Here is a 19,440-nt window from a genome sequence, read left to right as displayed (position 1 = left end):
CTTAAGAGTCCCTTGGACTGCAAGGAGATCAAACCAGTCAATCATAAAGGAAATCAGTCCTAAATATTCATTGGAAGGACTGATGCTGAAGCTGAAGTTCCAATACTTTGGCTTCCTGATGCAAAGAACTGACTCCTTAGAAAAGACCCTGATGTTGGGAAAAATTGAAGGTGAGAAGAGAAGGAGACGTCAGAGGATGAGACAGTTGGATGGCATCACCAACTCGATGGACATGAGTTTGAGCAAGCTCTGTGAGTTGGTGATGGATAAGGAAGCCTGGCGTGCTGCAGTTCATGGGGTCACAAAGAGTCGACATGACTGAGTGACTGAACTGAATAATTAGTGATGCTGAGTATCTTTTCATGGGTCTGTTGACCATTTGTATAACTTTGGAGAAATGCCTATTTAAGTCTTCTTTGCATTTTTGATTAGGTTGTTTGTTTCTTTGATATTGAGCTGTATAAGCCATTGTTTATACAGATATTGACTGTGTTTATATAGACTAGAAACAAAGTATCAGAAAGAGAAATTAAGGAAACAATCCCCTTGACATCACATCAGAGGAAAAACAAACAAACAAACAAACAAAAAAAACAGAATAAACCTACCTAAGAAGGTAAAAGGCCTGTATACAAAACCTGTAATACACTGATGAAAGTAATTCAAGGTGATACAAACAGATGAAAAGATAAAATGTATTCTTGGATTGAAAGATTCAATATTGTTAAAAATAACCATACTACCCAAGACAATTTACAGAGTTAATGCAACCTCTATCAAATTGCTAGTGGTATTTTTCACAAAACTAGAACAAAAAAAATATTAAAAAAATTTGTATGGAAACAGAAAGGACTGCAAATAGCCAAAACAATCTTGAGAAAGAAGAACACAGCTGGAGGAATCACAGTCCCTGATTTCAGACTATATTACAAAGTTACAATAATGAAAAAGTATGTTACTGTCACAGAAACCAGACGCATAGATTAATGGAACAGGATAGAAAACCCAGAAATAAACCCACACACTTATGCTCAGTTAATCTAAGACAAAAGAGGTAACAATATGTAAGAAAGAACAGACAGTCTCTTCCATAAATAGTGTGGGGAAATCTGCATGACTGCATGTAGAAGAAATAATTAGAACATTCTCTAATATCATACAAAAAAAATAAAATAAAAATGAATAAATGAGCAAAGACCTGTAAGACAAGATACTTAGTAAGACAAGATCTTAGAGGAACACATAGGCAGAATACTCTTTGACATAAATCACAGCACTATTTTTTTTTTGGACCTGATCCCAAAAGTAATGGAAGCAAAGCAAAAATAAACAAATGAGACCTGGTTAAACTTAAAAGCATAGCGTGAAGGAAGCCATTAAAAAAAAAAAAAAAAATAAGACAACCTATGGAAAAGAAGAAAATATTTGCAAATGACATGATCAGCAATGTATTAATTTCCAAAATATACTAATAGGGTTCAAAGTAAATTTAAAGAGATTCCCAACTCCAGACGCTGAGAAGCGAATTACTCTGCTTGTGCAAGACTTCAGGTGGCTGTTAACTGTGGTCCTTGATAGAACTGCTTCATATCATGATTTCGTGTGCATGCACACACACACATACACAGAGAAACAAAAATGCCATAAAACAACATTCCTATTGCTCTGTGCTCTGATATTTTCTGTGATGTCAGTTCTATTCTACTTCATATAAAAGACAAAATGATGATCACTATGCACAAAATTAATTTCATAATCCACTGACTACATCTGAAGTTTGACAGACACTGTCCCTGCCTTTCTGCCTGTTGGGCTGGGCTCCTGGTCCATGTTAGCATCACATCAGGAACTTCATTGTTGTTTCAGATTGTCACAGCAACCTTGCAAGGCTAACCCTAGTTTCCAGTAATGGAACAGTCTTGGAAAGATAAATAATTTACTCTGAGTTTAATAACTAATGAGAAGTTGAATCAGAACTTAGAACTGACTCCAAATTTATTTTTTTTCAATAAATGTTAGTTAAACTGAATGAGATTCTCATGAAATAGTTTCCCCAAAACATAACAAAAGTTTAGTAAAGTTGGAAGATACAACTCCTCCTGTTTTGAGTCTCATTTGGAGAATATCAGTTTTGAAATGGTTTTTTTTTCATTTATGTGTTATGGGCTAATAAGTGTCAGGAGAAGATATTCAAAATCTTACCCTTCCCCAGCCAAGAGCCCTTTGTCTTTACAGTGTCTTGTTGGCTTAGAAATTGAGAAAAGTCTGTTGGTTTGGTTACTTGAAACTAACTTGTCTAAGTGCAGAAAATGTACATCTGTCTTCCCCTCAAATGAGTAGCAAGCAGTGATACTTGTGTGTCAACACCCTGATTTAAAACCTGGGAAGCTGAGAGCAGACTCTGCAGAAGGGGGAGCCCAGTGCTGTTTCTTTGAGTTGCCCCACTCAGGTGAGCCAGGCCCACATCATGTTCCGCGAATCCCTGTTACCTGTGAACCTCGGAACAGCAGCAAGCTTCGGGGGTCATCTCTTTCTCTCTCCCCCAGGCTTATCCCCATCACTGTTGGTCCTGCCATGAACAGATCAGAACTGGGGGATGTGTGATAGCAGCAAGGACCTGAGTAGGAACCAGAGACAGGGGAGTCGGGACATAGACCATCATTCCTTGGGGGAACTTTAAAAGATGAATACTGTGTTCTTAAGAAGTACTCCTCAATTTATATTCAAAGTTTCAGGAAAAAGCAAAAATGAAAGCTTTTCCTAAATAATTTCCTTAAACACAACAGGGAATTGAAGTGTATACATCCTTTGTTCTCACGATCTGAAGTAGTTAAGTATATTCCCCACGAAGAACGCCAATTGAGATTACATTCAGGGAATATCTGCTTACTTGAAAAGATCTAGATAATGGAGGGAAGATTGGAGAAGAGAAGGGTGAGCAATATTGGGGACCAGCCTCCCCTCACCTCGCTGGTTTTTTGTGTAAACTTCATACATACAGCTAAAAGATGAGAAATAGACTGCAAAGGGGACACTTAGGGTTGAAAATTACAAAGAGTAAAAAGTTTTTATAAAAATCTGGGGTACAATGATGGTTATTCTCCTGACAAGGAACTCTTACTATTGCTTAGGTGGTTGTTAATCTTTGTTCCTAAATTCAAGAGTTTTAAGGGAAACTTTAAATTTGAGTCTATGGATTTTTCAGTTCAATAATCATCTTGGAATGTTGTATGTCCAGTGATTTTCAATGCTTTGTAGGCTTATCAGTCACTTAGTCAACTTTGTGCAAATGAAGCTCCCTACATAGTATATTTTTAATTTTGGACTTTCCTTAAGGATATATCTCTTTTGGTGGCACACTGTCCTGTGCCTTCCGCATTCATTTCTCGATCACTAGACTTAAGACTGAGACAAGAGGGAAAGAAGGTATGAGAGCTATCTGAGTGTCATTCTTCATCATGACTAAAGAAAAGAAATATTTGTCTTCTCCATCTTTCTTCTCAGGCTTTTGTGAAGTGAGGAGGAAAGTCCAGCCCCAAGGCCAGGTGGGATTTGAGGCTGGTGATTCCGAGCAGTTCCGGGCACTTGTGGAAGAGTCAGGTCTCCTCTTGTTCCCACACATGTGCCTCCCCTTGTCCTGCCCCCTTCACTGAAAGGAGCCTGTTGGGCTCTTCTCTGTTGCCCATATTCTTATGACCTGGCTTACTAGAGCCTTCCAGAAGAAAATGTAAATTGTCTACATGAGCTTATGTACAAGATTCTCTCTTGAAACTCAGGAGGTGTGTTTCCAGTGTAATTTACTTGTGGCTCCTCCTGATGATGAATAGGAAAAGCTATTTAAACAGTTTTATGATGGCTCACATCACAGTGGGTTTCAGGTCCTTCTGGCCTTGAAGTTAGTAACGAGGTTCTGTGAGGCAGGTCATCCTGATGCACAGGTGAGAGAACGTGGGGACCAGCTGGTGCAGAATCAGAGGTGATCTCTCCATGGACAGAGGTGCCTCAGGCCCCAGGAGCTGACGTTCTCTTTGAACATGAGGGGATGTTCCATTCATACCTGGGGAGAGATTCCAGATCCTAGAAGAGAGTCTGACCAATGGGGAAAATAGCCTAGTTTCTTCTTCATTGCCAAAGTATAAATATTGAATGGTTTTGCTTTGAAGCACAAACCTCAATTAATCATGCAGTTGATGTTTCCCAATCACACCAGGATTGACACTTAATTTATGTAGATCTTGCTGTAAACTTCCTCCTGTGATTATAATGTCAGTTTGTGTGTGTGTTTAAGCAGATATTTATTAACAGATGGCAACTTAAAAAAAAAAAAATCAAATTTTCCTTGCTTTTCTTCAGTTTTTTTTTTCTTAAGAAGAAAATACTTCTTAAACACTTTCTTCTTTTAGTGTTTAATAGTCCAGAGGATTTTTTGTAGCACACTTTGTACAATGGAAAATTATTTTAGAGATACTGTTTTGCAAACATACATTTGAAACTTCAATATTAATAATTGCAGTAAATTTTGATATTTGGTATTTTCATTTTCTATAAGCATTGGTTTAAAATGAAAAGAGATTAAGATACTAACATTCACTATTTTCTGGTATTTAGGAACCTGTTTTATTCACTGGAACAATGAGGAAAAATCTGGATCCCTATAATGAGTATTTGGAGGAGGAACTGTGGGATGTCTTAGAAGAGGTAATTTATGTAATGTTATTAACTTGTTAACATCAGTATCTGTGTGTGTACATTCATGGCACTGCAGGTAATTAAGGGAAGCTTGTCATTTTAACTGTTTACTTCAAGGAGAAGAGTGATGAGATGGGTACACCTAAAATGTGTGTACTGATAATGAAAATCAACAATATAATTCCTCTTGTTTTCATTTTAGCTTTTTCTATAGAACCCCAAGCAACTAGATTCATTATTTTGTCCTTAACAGAACATTAAACTAGACATTAAAACTGTGGGATCAAATTCTATGAGTGACCTGGTAAATTAATTACCCTCCAGTGTTCATTTTATACCTCTGGCCTTCGGTTCAGTTTAGTTCAGTCACTCAGTCATGTCCGGCTATTTGCGACACCATGAATCACAGCATGCCAGGCCTCCCTGTCCATCACCAAGTCCTGGAGTTCACTCAGACTCATGTCCATTGAGTCCGTGATGCCATCCAGCCATCTCATCCTCTATCATCCCCTTCTCCTCCTGCCCCCAATCCCTCCCAGCATCAGAGTCTTTTCCAATGAGTCAACTCTTCGCTTGAGGCGGCCCAAGTACTGGAGTTTCAGCTTCAGCATCATTCCTTCCAAAGAAATCCCAGGGCTGATCTCCTTCAGAATGGACTGGTTGGATCTGCTTGCAGGGTATCTAAGTGAAGACACTAGTTTTTCATTATTAACTGAAAGATAAACAAGATCATTCCAATAAAATGCTATGAAGTTATGGACTAAGGATAGAAAAAAAAATGCAATGAAGTTTTATAAGAAAGTGTTTATAAAAGTAAATTATTTGGTTGGAATGTGATGATGATTACTTATTGGTGATTATATTATTTTAATACTGCAGCATGAATGCAGGTAACAGAACCCTGGTGTTCTGGCTCAGATTTTACATGGATACGTTAATTTCTAGAGGAGCTCCTGTTATTTGTGTCATGTTTCCCCTGGCCCTACTTCACTGAATTTCCCTGCCCTTGCATGAAAAAAAATTTGACTATTAAGTTGCTGTTTGTTTGTCTATTTCAATACTAATTATTTTGTATATTAGTCCTAGTTTTGCAAATTGATTCTACTGATGGCAGAAACTTTAGATTTCTACACCATAGACAGACTTCTAGTCTCCGATGGGATCTAGCTCAGTCTTTTGATTTTAAAAAAGTAGCACTTGATAATGTGAAAGTGAAGTCGCTCAGTCTTGTACAACTCTTTGCGACCCCATGGACTGTAGCCTACCAGGCTCCTCTGTCCATGGAATTTTCCAGGCAAGAGTATTGGAGTGGATTGCCATTTCCTTCTCCAGGGGATCTTCCCGACCCAGGGGTTGAACCCACGTCTCCCGCATGCAGACAGACACTTTACCGTCTGAGCCACCAGGGAAGTCAGCACTTGATAAATTGGTGCTAAATGTTTGGTTGATTTCTTCATTTTAGAGAAATATGGCTTATTTCTTTAAAAAATTCTGTGTTACACAAATCCAGCATTGATAGTATCTCTGTTAGGGCACAGGTGTGTCTCATCGCACAGGAAACCAAGATACAGAAACCTGGGTGTCAGCAGCCTGTGCATCAGGAACCACATGGTTCAGTCCTTGCTGTGGGACAGCTCACATGTCCATTTCCCGGGGCCTTGTGTTAGGTGAACAGGCTGTCCCTTTGATTCCTTTACTGCTGGCCCTGCTCTAGTAAAAGCTCTTCCCCATCTGTTGATTACATTTCCCTGTCTCCTTCCAGCCCTCACCAGCCTTCCTTTTTGAGAAGTAAGAAGGTCCCACGAAATGTGGGAAGCACCTGACATCTATGTTAACCTCCTGTGAGAGGTGCTGGCACCTGCTAGATACACTACACAGCAGGTTACTTTAAAAATGTTTATGATGATAGAAATAGGGTACCTTATAAGTTCAGTTTATTGTTTCTCAATTTTGCTATATTCCATTATTTTCCCAAGCTCAAAAATGATCTGAAGTGTTTCATATTGAGATGTATAGTTTTGATTAGTATTATTTGCTCCATTTTCCTTAAATTATAACTTTTTATATACTTTCCACAGTTTACAGTATAATGTGATATTCTGGAGCCAGTTAATTGTTATAAGAATATAATCCCTTAACACATAATAATAGTGTTATACATAACCTGTTTATATGGATTTACTTTCTAATTTATAGGGACAGATATGTCATATGATGAGATTCATTTCTGTCTTCACACAGCCAACAGATATCTCTGAGAGCTTCTTAGACAGGCATCGTTGCAGATTCTGGGTCTATCACAGTCATCAGGAGACACGCTGTCCTTTTCAAGGACATTCTCTTGCATAATCTAACACAATTATCTTGATTAAGAAATAAAATAGTAATATTATGCTATTATCTAATACGTTCAGATTCTCCAGTTGGAACTTCTAGTTATTATTGTCTACTGCATCTGTTGCCCTTTTCTCCCACTGTAATATTTCATAGCTTGATTTTATGATTATACTACAGAGGGCCTTGATATTCATGTTATTCTCATAACCATCCCTGATTCATAAATAAATATAGTGTCTCAGAAAACAGTATTTTATGAAAAACACTTCCCCTTACAACTCTTATTCATCATGAAGCAGATATGGACAACCTGAAGGAAAAGGAAAAAAACAGATTAGTTATGTGATGTCATCCAACTCAGGAGTGTGAGATTATTTCCTCAAAGTTAGAATGTCAGTCTTAACAAAGACCCAACCATTTGCACCACAATCCAAATCTTACCCTTTACAGTTTGTATACCTTTTATGCTGGTAAATACCAATACCATATTTAATCCTAACTCAGAATCCTGCTTTCTAGGGACTAGACTCCATCAGGAGCACAACTCAGGATCACATTCTTGGAAGTGCTCCAGCATTTAGGATATCAGGAAAATGCTACTCATTCACCCTTGGTGTTTTGTTATCTGCAGTCACTATCTGCAGTGATTTTGGGGCCCAAAAAAATGAAGTCTGACACTGTTTCCACTGTTTCCCCATCTGTTTCCCATGAAATGATGGGACCAGATGCCATGATCTTCGTTTTCTGAATGTTGAGCTTTAAGCCAACTTTTTCACTCTCCTCTTTCACTTTCATCAAGAGGCTCTTTAGTTCTTCTTCACTTTCTGCCATAGGGTGGTATCATCTGCATATCTGAGGTTATTGATATTTCTCCTGGCAATCTTGATTCCAGCTTGTGTTTCTTCCAGTCCAGTGTTTCTCATGACGTACTCTGCATAGAAGTTGAATAAGCAGGATGACAATATACAGCCTTGACATACTCCTTTTCCTATTTGGAACCAGTCTGTTGTTCCATGTCCAGTTCTAACTGTTGCTTCCTGACCTGCCTGTAGATTTCTCAAGAGGCAGGTCAGGTGGTCTGGTATTCCCATCTCTTTCAGAGTTTTCCACAGTTTATTGTGATCCGCACAGTCAAAGGCTTTGGCATAGTCAATAAAACAGAAATAGATGTTTTTCTGGAACTCTCTTGCTTTTTCCATGATCCAGCGGATGTTGGCAATTAGATTTCTGGTTCCTCTGCGTTTTCTAAAACCAGCTTGAACATCAGGAAGTTCACAGTTCACGTATTGCTGAAGCCTGGCTTGGAGAATTTTGAGAAGTACTTTACTAGCATGTGAGATGAGTGCAATTGTGTGGTAGTTTGAGCATTCTTTGGCATTGCCTTTCTTTGGGATTGGAGTGAAAACTGACCTTTTCCAGTCCTGTAGCCACTGCTGAGTTTTCCAAATTTGCTGGCATATTGAGTGTAACAGTTTCACAGCATCATCTTTCAGGATTTGAAATAGCTCAATAGAAATTCCAGCACCTCCACTAGCTTTGTTCATAGTGATGCTTTCTAAGGCCCACTTAACTTCACATTCCAGGATGTCTGGCTCTAGATGAGTAATCACACCATCGTGATTATCTGGGTCTCAGTGAACACTAATTGGAAACAGCTTTTCCCGTCACGTGACTGTACATGTAAGATACATAAGAAGTCATGAGGACTTCAAAGCTCTAATGTCTAAGAGGCTTTTCTACTTCTGCAGCAGTTTGTTTTTGAAATGTTGTTCTTTCTGTATCCACAGGTACAACTTAAAGAAGCCATCAAAGCTCTTCCTATTGGATTGGATACTGAATTAGCAGAATCGGGATTGAACTTGAGTGTTGGACAGAGACAACTAGTGTGCCTTGCCAGGACTGTTCTCAGGAAAAATCAGATATTGATTCTTGACAAAGCCACATCCAATGTGGATCCAGGGTATGGAGTTGAGATCCATGAAACCTGGAATCCAAACAGTAAATGTGGTAAATGGAAAACATTTAGTGATGCTGAGAAATGTTTCTGTGCTCTCTTTGGCCCACAGATGTCTTTTAATAATATTAATCACAAACAAAGGAAAACAAAGAAAGAAACCAAGACAGTTATATGCTATTAATATTGTTGTGAGGCAGCCTAAGAGAGCTGGATTTAGGAATCCCGCTAGTTTCAATCCAGATAGTTTTAAACAGTTTCAAGGGATGGCTATTTTCCATCACTTTATGGAAAATAGTAAATTTCTAAGTAGACATTTTATACTTACTTTATTAGGAACAAGATTATATGTTAAAGTATTGATTTTTAATTTTTAACTCTTTAGTCTGCCTTTCCTGTCTTCAATGAAGTGTATCAACTTCTCTGATTTCAGAACTGATGAGTTAATACAAAAAAAAATTCATGAGAAATTTACCCAGTGCACTGTGCTAACCATCACACACAGGTTGAGCACCGTTATTGACTGTGAACAGATACTGGTAAGTCCCTCACTATTTCAGTTTTTTTTTCACTTATATTCAATTTAGCACTGATCCGTCTTTGTAAAACTTGATAGAAACCTCCAGTAATTTTCTCTTGGTTTCTCTTCTCATTCCTGCAAATAACTCGAGCAATGAACTTTACTTTCAAAATGTGCTATTAAATAATATATCCAATAACCTTATATTTTATATAATATTCTCATATTTGAATTTTTATTTTTAAGATATCCAGCCATGAAAATATTCCAAAGCCAAATTGTAGCTTCATATTTCAAGAGGCTAGAACACAGTCATTTTCACTGTGTCACAGTTGTTTCAGTATTTTTCAATTCTCTTAATCAAAATATTAACCTTTCATTTAGATTGCCAGGAGGTTGTTGGCTAAGGTTGCAGAATTTTTCAGCACTTGGTGTCAGAAGAGAGTCCATGAGAAGAAAGGACCTCGTGAGATAAACAGTATTTCAGCTGCAAGGATTTAATATAGGAAATTTGCTACATAAGAATAGGAGGCTAGAAAAATGAAAGGAAACACTGGGGTAATGATTTTAGGAAGCAGCTACCATGTCCTAGGACAGATCTCTAGACCTAAGAACTCAGAAGAGAGGCCCTACAGTTGGTGCTGAAACCTCCAAGGAGAGGCCCAGTTGCTGGTCGTATGTGCTGAGGAAGCAGGAAGGGGCTGTTTCTCCATGTGCTAATAAAAGCTGGGAGCTGGAGTCAGGTCCCACTGCTGAGGCGACGCTGCAGGACCAGCAAGTCAGATAGAACCTTAGCTCTGTCCCACTGTCAGTCTCCCTCTAGTGCCCACTTACTGGCAGAACCTTAAAAAAAGCCAGCTTGCCAAAGAGCCTCTGAAATGTGACTTGCAAGGATCCAACCTGTGCATCACAGGTGAGAGTTTAGAAAGGAAGGCAAATCAAGGCTGAGAGACTAAAACAACCAACAAGTCTCTTGCACAGTAGATCGAGGCACTGCACATGCAGTGCTCCAAGCTTTGGTCTCTGGACATCTTTCCAGTATCTTCCATCCAGCTTTGGTTGGCTCTTTCCTCTCAGTAATTTAACATTTTCTTCCTTATCTCCTTTCCCTTCCTCCCTCTATTCCTTATCTCTTTTCATATTCTCTTTGTTGTTTCCCTCTGCTGCTCGCTGAGTTTCAGTAAACGTTAGAATGTGGCTTTACAAAATGATATAGAAACCATGGCTCAAAGGAAAACCTTTGGCTGCATATAATCTCAAAAGAATGTGTTTGTCACTCAGTCATGTCCGACTCTTTGTGACCCCATGGACTGTAGCCTGCCAGGCTCCTCTGTCCATGGGATTCTCCAAGCAAGAATACTGGAGTGGGTAGCCATTCCCTTCTGCAGGGAATCTTCCCGACTCAAGGATTGAACCCAGGTCTTCTGCATTGCAGACAGATTCTTTACTGTCTGAGCCACAAGGGAAGTCAGTCCCAAAAGAATGCAAGATATATTTAAGTATTTTGATGGTCCACACAAAATAGGTAATGATCAATAATAAACAATAACATCCAAACTTCCTTATGCCTTATGATAATGGAACTGTCTCTTTTGATTTCTCGGACAGTTTCTAAAATATCACTCCCTTCCCCCACTTCACATGCATTGTCAGATGGATCATCAGTGGGAACATTGAGTAGATATCAGGCTGTCAGCACTGAAACAGTGCCTGTAGCCTCACTCACCAAGATGGACATAGAGAGAAGTGAGCTCCAAGGAGTCCAACGAGAGGAGTGGGGCATAGCCAACCAAAGGGATGCTCTAGGCTCCAGCAGTGTAGCCAGTTGTCTGGACTAGAGCAACTCAGTAGGAAGCTGACTCCACCTGAAAACTTTCAAGAGGGACTGTGTTAAATTTCAAGACTACAGGACAGTAGCTCAAATTCCAGAAATGTTTTTTAGCACCCGGTATTCCTGGACCCTCATTTTGCGTTCTTGAATGCTAATTGGAAAAGTAGCCTTTCATTTCTACTTTTTCCTTGTTGCTTTGTTGCTCTTACCTCTTAGCACTGTATATTTTGAAGACTGACCCCAAAGCATCTTTCTTCCATAACAAATAAATGATGCTATAAAATTTACCTGTTTCAAACCCTTTATCAGGCTTTAGAGGCAGCAACAGAAAGATGGCTTGATCTCCAGCTCAGTTAGGTGTCGGTTCAAATAAATTCTTTTTTCCTAAATGTACCCTGCAGCTTTATTTTTGGGTTTTGGTATTCCAGCATTAATCACAGCAGATTATTTTTATTATCTAATTCTTACAAATACTGTCACCTTGAAATGTGTGATTGGTTAGGGAAATAGCGAGGAATGACAGAATTTAGAAAGCATGTCCTCTAGTCATTTCTAAGTCTTATTCCTCAGCACCCGATCCATAGATGTGAACATCTGTATCCCTTGAACCAATCAGCTTTGTTGCTGTTATCAAAATATGTTCAACTTTTTTAATGCTTTACTTTCTTGTGTGTATTACTTGCACAGTCATGTCCAACTCTTTGCAACCCCATGAACTGTAGCCCACCAGGTTCCTCTGTCCATGGGATTGTCCAGGCAAGAATACTGGAGTGGGTTGCCGTTCCCTTCTCCAAAGGATCTTCCCAACCCATAGACTGAACCTGGGTCTCTCGCATTGCAGGGAGATTCTTTACCATCTGAGCCACTAGGGAGGCCTATCTCCTGGTAAATTTCTATAATCTCAAGTTTTTCTCAATTGGTCAGTGTCTTTGAACAAATCCTCAACGTGGTTTAACAAAGCAATTTACACTCCGGTCCCTCCCCACCTTTCTAGTTTTTTCCCTACTCTTCTCCCTTCTTCCTTCAGAGCTAAAACCACATTGATGGTCTTCAATTCTCCAAATGAAGTGTTCCCTCCCTCTCACAGTTGTGACTTCCTCTGGCTGAGACTAAGGTGCCTGCAGTGGAAATGGTGAGATGGTTGGATTTGGGGGAAATGAGGAAGTGGAGCCAAGCGATGGATTCAATGTGGGATCTGAGAGGGGAGAGAGGAGTCAATGCTGGTCTCTGGGTGTGGAGACTGAGCCTCTGGGTGAATAGGGAAGATGGAGGCAGAAGGGAAATGGAAGGCTTTGCTTTAAAGTCTGTCACCTTTGCAATGACTGGACTTGTTTTCCGTGATGACCTTGTCCTTCACTGTGGAGGAATCCTTCCCACTCCTGTGTGGGGAGACCTTCAGTTTAGGGCTGCCTGGTTGAGGTCATCAGTAAAATCACGGGGAGGTCCCAACAGGATATATAAACTCAGCCACTTGTTTATATCTTGGTTTGAGCTGGTTGTGGTTGCTGATTCCTCTGGTAGGAATGGCAGGATCAGACCTTAGGGGACTAAGGGACTTGCATCTCCCAGCTTCAGAGTTGGGGATTGTCCTCTGTGCTCCATCCACCCCAGGTGTAAACCTTATGTTTTGTTCTAGAGCTTCTGACTACCAGTTGGTTTTTAATTCAAAAATCATCACAAATAACAAATAGTGTTCCTTTTCTAACCTTTGATTTTTGAATCAGTTTTCTTTTTTATTGCTTTCTTTAGAAATACAGGCATACCTTGTATTATTGCAGTTCCCAGATAATGTTTTTTGTTTTGTTTTGTTTTTAATGAAAAGTTTGTGAAGCAAGTCGAGAAAATCTACAGGTACCATTTTTCCAACAGCATTTGCTCACTCCATGTCTGTGTCACCTTTTGGTAATTCTCACAATATGTCAAACTTTTTCACTATCATTACATTTGTTATGGTGGTCTGTGATCAGTGATTTTTGGTATTACTTGCTGAAGTCTCCAATGATGTTTAGTATTTTTTAGCAATAATTTATTATTATTATTTTGCTTAATTTATTTTATTTTAATTTTTTTAATTGAAGGATAATTGCTTTACAGAATTTTGTTGTTTTCTGTCAAACATCAACAAGAATCACCCATGGTTATGCCCATGAGCAATAAATTATTTTTTAAATTAAGGTCTGTACATTGTTTTCGCAGGCATAATGCTACTGCACACTAGGCTACAGTGTAGTCTAAACATAACTTTTATGCAGCCTGGGAAGCCAGAAATTTTGTATAACTGACTTTATTGTGATATTCACTATACTCTGGTGTTCTGGAAGTAAACCCCCAATATCTCTAAGGGATCCCTGTACCTCTTTCCTTTCTGGAAAGCAGGTGACTGTCTGTTCTGAAAGCTTTAATGTGGACATGAAACGAGTCAACCTGTTGCAAAATGTGATGCTGCAGAGGGCAGGCAGCCAGCTTCAGGGAGGGGCTGGAGAAATGACAGATACTGATGAAGGGCATGACCGACAGGGTTGCCACCATGAAGTCCTGTGGCTCTAGGTGCTGAAAGTGTTGTTGTTTAGTTGCTAAGTTGTGTCTGACTTTTGTGCCACCCCATGGATGGTAGCCTGCCAGGCTCATCTGACCATGGGGATTCTCCAGGCAAGAATACTGGAGTGGGCTGCCATTTCTTGTAAAAAGTACATTTTGTTGCACTGGTGAACATATTTGCACAAAGACAGAAGGGTATGGTGTGTGTGTGTGTGCATTCAATTTATTTTAGATTATATTTTCTCTTCACATAAAGGGTGTGGTTTTGTTTTGTTGCTGTTCAGTTGCTTAGTCGTTTCCGACTCCTGATGACCCAGTGTACTGCAGCACGCTAGGCTTTCCTGTCCTTCACCATCTCTTAGGGCTTGCTTGAACTCATGTCCATTGGGTCAGTGATGTCACCTAGCCATCTCATCCTGTGTCGTCCCCTGTTCCTCCTTCCCTCAATCTTTCCCAGCATCAGGGCCATTTCTAATGAGTTGGCTCTTCATAACAGGTGGCCAAAGTATTGGAGCTTCAGCTTCAGCATCAGTCCTTCCAGTGAATATTCAGGGTTGATTTCCTTTAGAATTGACTGGTTTGATCTCCTTGTAGTCCAAGGGACTTTTAAGTCTTCTCTAATACTGCAGTTCCAAAGCATGAGTTCTTCAGCACTCAGCTTTCTTCATAGTCCAACTCACATCCATTCATGACTACTGGAAAAACCATACCTTTGACTATACAGATCTTCGTCAGCAACGCAATGTTTCTGCTTTTTAATACACTGTCTAGATTTGTCACAGCTTTTTTACCAAAGAGTAAGTATCTTTTAATTTTAAGGCTGCAGTCACTCTCTGCAGTGATTTTGGAGCCCAAGAAGATAAAATCTGTCACTGTTTCCACTGTTTCCCGATCTATTTGCCATGAAGTGATGGGACTGGATGCCGTGATCTTAGTTTTCTGAATGTTAAGTTTTAAGCCAGCTATTTCACTCTCCTCTTTTGCCTTCATCAAGAGGCTCTTTAGTTCCTCTTTGCCTTCTGCCATAAGGGTGGTGTTATCTGAATATCTGAAGTTTTTGATATTTCTCCCAGCAGTCTTGATTCCAGCTTGTGCTTCATCCAGCCCAGCATTGCACATGATGTACTTGGCATAGAAGTTAAATAAGCAAGGTGACAATATACAGCCTTGACATACACCTTTCCCAATTTTGAACCAGTCTGTTATTTCATATCCAGTTCTAACTATTGCTTCTTGTCCTGCATACAGATTTCTCAGGAGGCAGGTAAGGTGGTCTGGTATTTCCATCTCTTGAAGAATTTTCCACAGTTTGTTGTGATCCACATGGTCAAAGGCTTTAACATAGTCAATGAGCAGAAGGTGATATTTTTCTGGAATCCTCTTGCTTTTTCTATGGTCCAAAGGATGTTGGCCATTTGATCTCTGGTTCCTCTGCCTTTTCTAAATCCAGCTTGTACATCTAGAAGTTCACAGTTCACATCTTGTTGAAGCTTAGCTTGAACGACTTTGAGTATTACTTTGCTAGCATGTGAAATGTGTACATTGTGCAATAGTTTGAACATTTTTGGCACTGGAATGTAAACAAACCTTTTCCAGTCCTGTGGCTACTGCTGAATTTTCCAAATTTGCTGGCATATTGAGTGCAGCACTTTCACAGCATCATCTTTTAGGATTTGAAATAGCTCAGCTGGAATTCCATCACCTCCACAAGCTTTGCTCATAGTGATGCTTCTTAAGGCCCACTTGACTTTGCACTTCACAATGTCTGGCTCTAGGTGAGAAATCACACCATCATGGTTATCTGGGTCATTAAGATCTTTTTTATATAGTTCTTCTGTGTAATCTTGCCACCTCTTCTTAATATCTTCTGCTTCTGTTAGATCCATACCACTTTTGCCCTTTATTGTGGCCATCTTTGCATGAAATGTTTCCTTGTTATCTTTGATTTTCTTGAAGAGATCTCTAGTCTTTCCCATTCTATTGTCTTCCTCTATTTCTTTGTATTGATCACCAAGGAAGGCTTTCTTATCTCTCCTAGCTATTTTTTGGAATTCTGCATTCAGATGAGTATATCTTTCCCTTTCTCCTTTGCCTCTTGCTTATCTTATCTCAGCTGTTTGAAATAGTTTTCTTTACTCTAAGTAAACTGAGCAAAAGACTTGTTGGGAAACAACCGACTCAGTTAATAACTTCATTTTTGTGTTGATTCTTCAAAGGGATTTATTCTGCTTTAGTTCATTAAGTACCAATAATGTTTCAGAATTCTATTTTATAAACATATTCTCTCAAATTTAATTTTATTGAACATTATGGAGTCATAGGGACAGCTAATTTAATCTTCTTTATTGCCTCCAAAACAGTGGAGCAAGACAGATAAATTAGAAATCCTCTTTCTCCTAATACCCACCACTGTCTCTGCCTTAAAAGCTGGGTTCTTCCTGTCGTCTTTAGGATTCACTTGGTGCTTGGGACCTGTTTTCTCTTCAGCCAAGAGCACAGTTGTCCCCTCGCATCTCTGCACACTCCAGTCTTCACATCACCTGCATTCTCCCTGGAAGAATGAGCACAGGAGGCAGATGAAAGTCTGCACCTGCTGTAACAGTGTTGCTGTCTCTGTTTTCCATTTTCACTGTGTAATTATTCTTTGGAAATGAATGATGAAGGACCAAAACCAGGAATAGGAATCTCGAATTCCACCTCTTCTATTTGTAAACAATCTTATGCATATTCTTTACCTCTTATCCTCAGCTCAAACCTCTGCTAAGTACTTTTCCCAGAGAAATCAAATCCAGAACCTAATGTAATATACCCACCTGAAAAACACAAAAACAACCCAAACCTAACTAGAGTTTTACTTAAATTCTGTTTTTTTACCTTCATGGAATTTTTCTTTCATAAGCCTACATGGATACAGTTAGAACATTTCAGAAGAGAAATCACCTTCAAAAACATGCTAAGAGCTTTCATTCAAGTTTTTAGAAGAAAAATAACTAACATGGAAGTGGAGAGCACAATAAGGCTTCCCTCATAGCTCAGTCGGTAAAGAATCTGCCTGCAATGCAGGAGAACCAGGTTCAATTCCTGGGTCGGGAAGATCTCCTGGAGAAGGAAATGGCAATCCATTCCAGTATTCTTGCCTGGAAAATCCCATGGACAGAGGAGCCTGGCGGGCTACAGTCCATGGGGTCGCAACAGTCAGACACAGCTTAAACAACTAAACCACCACCAGAGAGCTCAATAAGGGAAAAGAGATACTTTATGAAGGAGGTGCTTACATGGAAAAGCAGCAGATTTGGGAGAGCAATGATGGAGGTGCCCATGACCCAGCGTTCATCATTCCATGGGTAAGAAGAATGATTTATTATTTCAAAACTAAGAAAAAATTCAGAGTGTCCAGTCCCTGAGAAAATCACAAGGACCCTTTGTATGAGAGACCCAACTTCCAAGGTTGGACAACTCTCCCTGTGTCACCTGGCAGCCAAAATCAAGGTCTAATACTCAGATCTTCACCTCCCTATTCTATTTGCCCCTAATGGGATCTCCCTTTAATGTTTGTCACCATGTTGAAGACTCTTCCTGGCATCTTTTCTTACTAGGCTTCTCTTCCACCCTCTCCTGCCCCCACTTTTCCCTGCAACCACTCCATTATCACTGATGGCATCCTGCCAATGAAAACAAATCATTTTACCTTGCAGTGGCTCCATTTAATCTTTATGTGTAGGGCAGCTCCCTGGAATATCTGTGGCTGCACTGCACTCCTGCTCCTCTCAACTCCCCCTCCTCTCTCTCTCTTTTCTTCTTTATCTTTTCCAATATTTGACATAAACGAGTTTGAAGCCTTCATCTGCAACCGTGGTTTGACCCTCCCTCATTTTCCCTCTCACTTTCCGTCTTGTCCACCGCCATCAACCTGAAGCATGTGGTCCTCCAGGTCCACATCCCTCATCCTGTCATCCCTGTATCCCCTGCCTTAGCTGTTCCCCATGCCAGCTGGACTCATCCTCCCCTTGATCTCAGCCTGTAGTCTTGACAAACCACACCATTGGGCATTCACCCAGTCACGCCCTGAATTTAGTTTCATTTGTATTGAACTTTCAACCTACTCTGTGCCTGTTGCTTATCATGTACAGTGCCAGGGCCCTGAGATGCAACAGCAAACAAGGAAAGCCTTATAACCCTGCCCTTAAGGAGCTGCCAGGCTCATCTCCAGTCCACTTGGCCCATGACAGTCCATGTGTCTGGAAAGACCACTGTCCACCCACCCCTGTTTCTGCATGTTCATGCCTGTCCTTTCTTCAAGGTCTAATTCATTGTCCTCTCTCCTCCTTGAAGCTCATCCTCAGATCCTCCGACCAGAAGTCATCTCTTCTGTTCCTAAACCCTTGTTGTTGCTTTTTTTCCTGCATGATAGACATTTGAAATTTTCTTCTTTCTCTTTCCTCTCAGTACAAGCTCCCCAGGGTCAGGGTCTGTGGCTTATATGTGATTTCATCTTCCACAGCATCTAGCAAAGTGCCATCAGTGCACTTAAATGTGCAATTAATGTTTGCAGAATCAATTCAGAAATTAATGAAAATTTACTTAAGTGTTCCTCAAATGTGTTTTGGCTATGTGTTACTCCTGTTTGTAAGCATGAAATATAGTTGATTTACAACATTTTGTTATTTTCAGATGTATAGCAAAGTGATTCACCTAAATATGTATATATTTTTTCACAATATTTTCAATGATAGACAATTACAGGATATTGGATATAGTCACCTGTGTTATACATTAAACCTATTTTGCTTATCTGTTTCATTTATGGTAGTTTGTTTCTATTGATTCCTTAATCTTAATTTATATGTCCTCTCCTTTCCTCTTTGGTAACTGAGTTTGTTTTCTGTATCTGTGAGTCTATTTCTGTTTTATGTATTGGTTTGTTTGTATTATGTTTAGGTTCCACATACAAATGATATCATATTTGTCTTTCTCTGTCTGATTTACTTCACTAATTTGATTCTCTAGGTTCACCCGTGTTGGTGCGAATGACAATATTTCATCATTTATTATGGTCTGAGCAATATGCCACTGTGCATAAGTATGTGTGTGTGTGTGTGTGCATGTGTGTGTGTGTGTGTGTGTGCATGTGCATGTGTGTATCAGATTTTCTTAAACCAGTCATCTGTTGATGGGCACTTAGGTTGTTTCCATATTTTGGCTATTTTAAGTATTGCTACTGTGAACGTTGTTGTATGTATCCTTTTGAATTAGGGTTTTTGTCTTTTCTAGATACAAGCCCAGTACTGAGGTTGTTAGATCATATGTATTTTCATTTTTTTTCAGAAATTTCCACACTGTTTTTTCCCATCGTGGCTGCACCAAGTTATATTCCCACCAACAGTGTAGGAGGTGCATCCTTTCCTCCACACCCTCTCCAGCATTTGTTCTGTGTAGACTCTAATGATGGCTATTCTGACCCATGTGAGTGATACCAAATTATGATTTTGAGTAACATTTCTCTGATAAATAGTGATGTGGAGCAACTTTTCATGTGCTTGTTGGTCTTCTGTATGTGTTCTTTGGAGAAAT

At 39.6% G+C, this 19,440-nt stretch overlaps 1 protein-coding gene across 1 annotated transcript in view; it reads left to right on the top strand.

Annotated features, from left to right (window-relative positions):
* LOC128057631 (ATP-binding cassette sub-family C member 4-like) overlaps positions 1-19,440 on the top strand; it is a 147,638-nt gene that overhangs the window by 120,732 nt on the left and 7,466 nt on the right. The window contains exons 27-29 of the mRNA XM_052650092.1: positions 4,609-4,698; positions 8,814-8,986; positions 9,414-9,519. Of these exons, the coding sequence (XP_052506052.1) occupies positions 4,609-4,698; positions 8,814-8,986; positions 9,414-9,519 (369 nt within the window). The remainder of the gene's footprint in view (positions 1-4,608; positions 4,699-8,813; positions 8,987-9,413; positions 9,520-19,440) is intronic.

This window comes from Budorcas taxicolor, chromosome 12, assembly GCF_023091745.1.
Source record: "Budorcas taxicolor isolate Tak-1 chromosome 12, Takin1.1, whole genome shotgun sequence".
NCBI classification, from domain to species: Eukaryota; Metazoa; Chordata; class Mammalia; order Artiodactyla; family Bovidae; genus Budorcas; species Budorcas taxicolor.
Note: the sequence above shows the minus strand (reverse complement) of the source record. Positions and strands in the feature narration are given on the sequence as shown.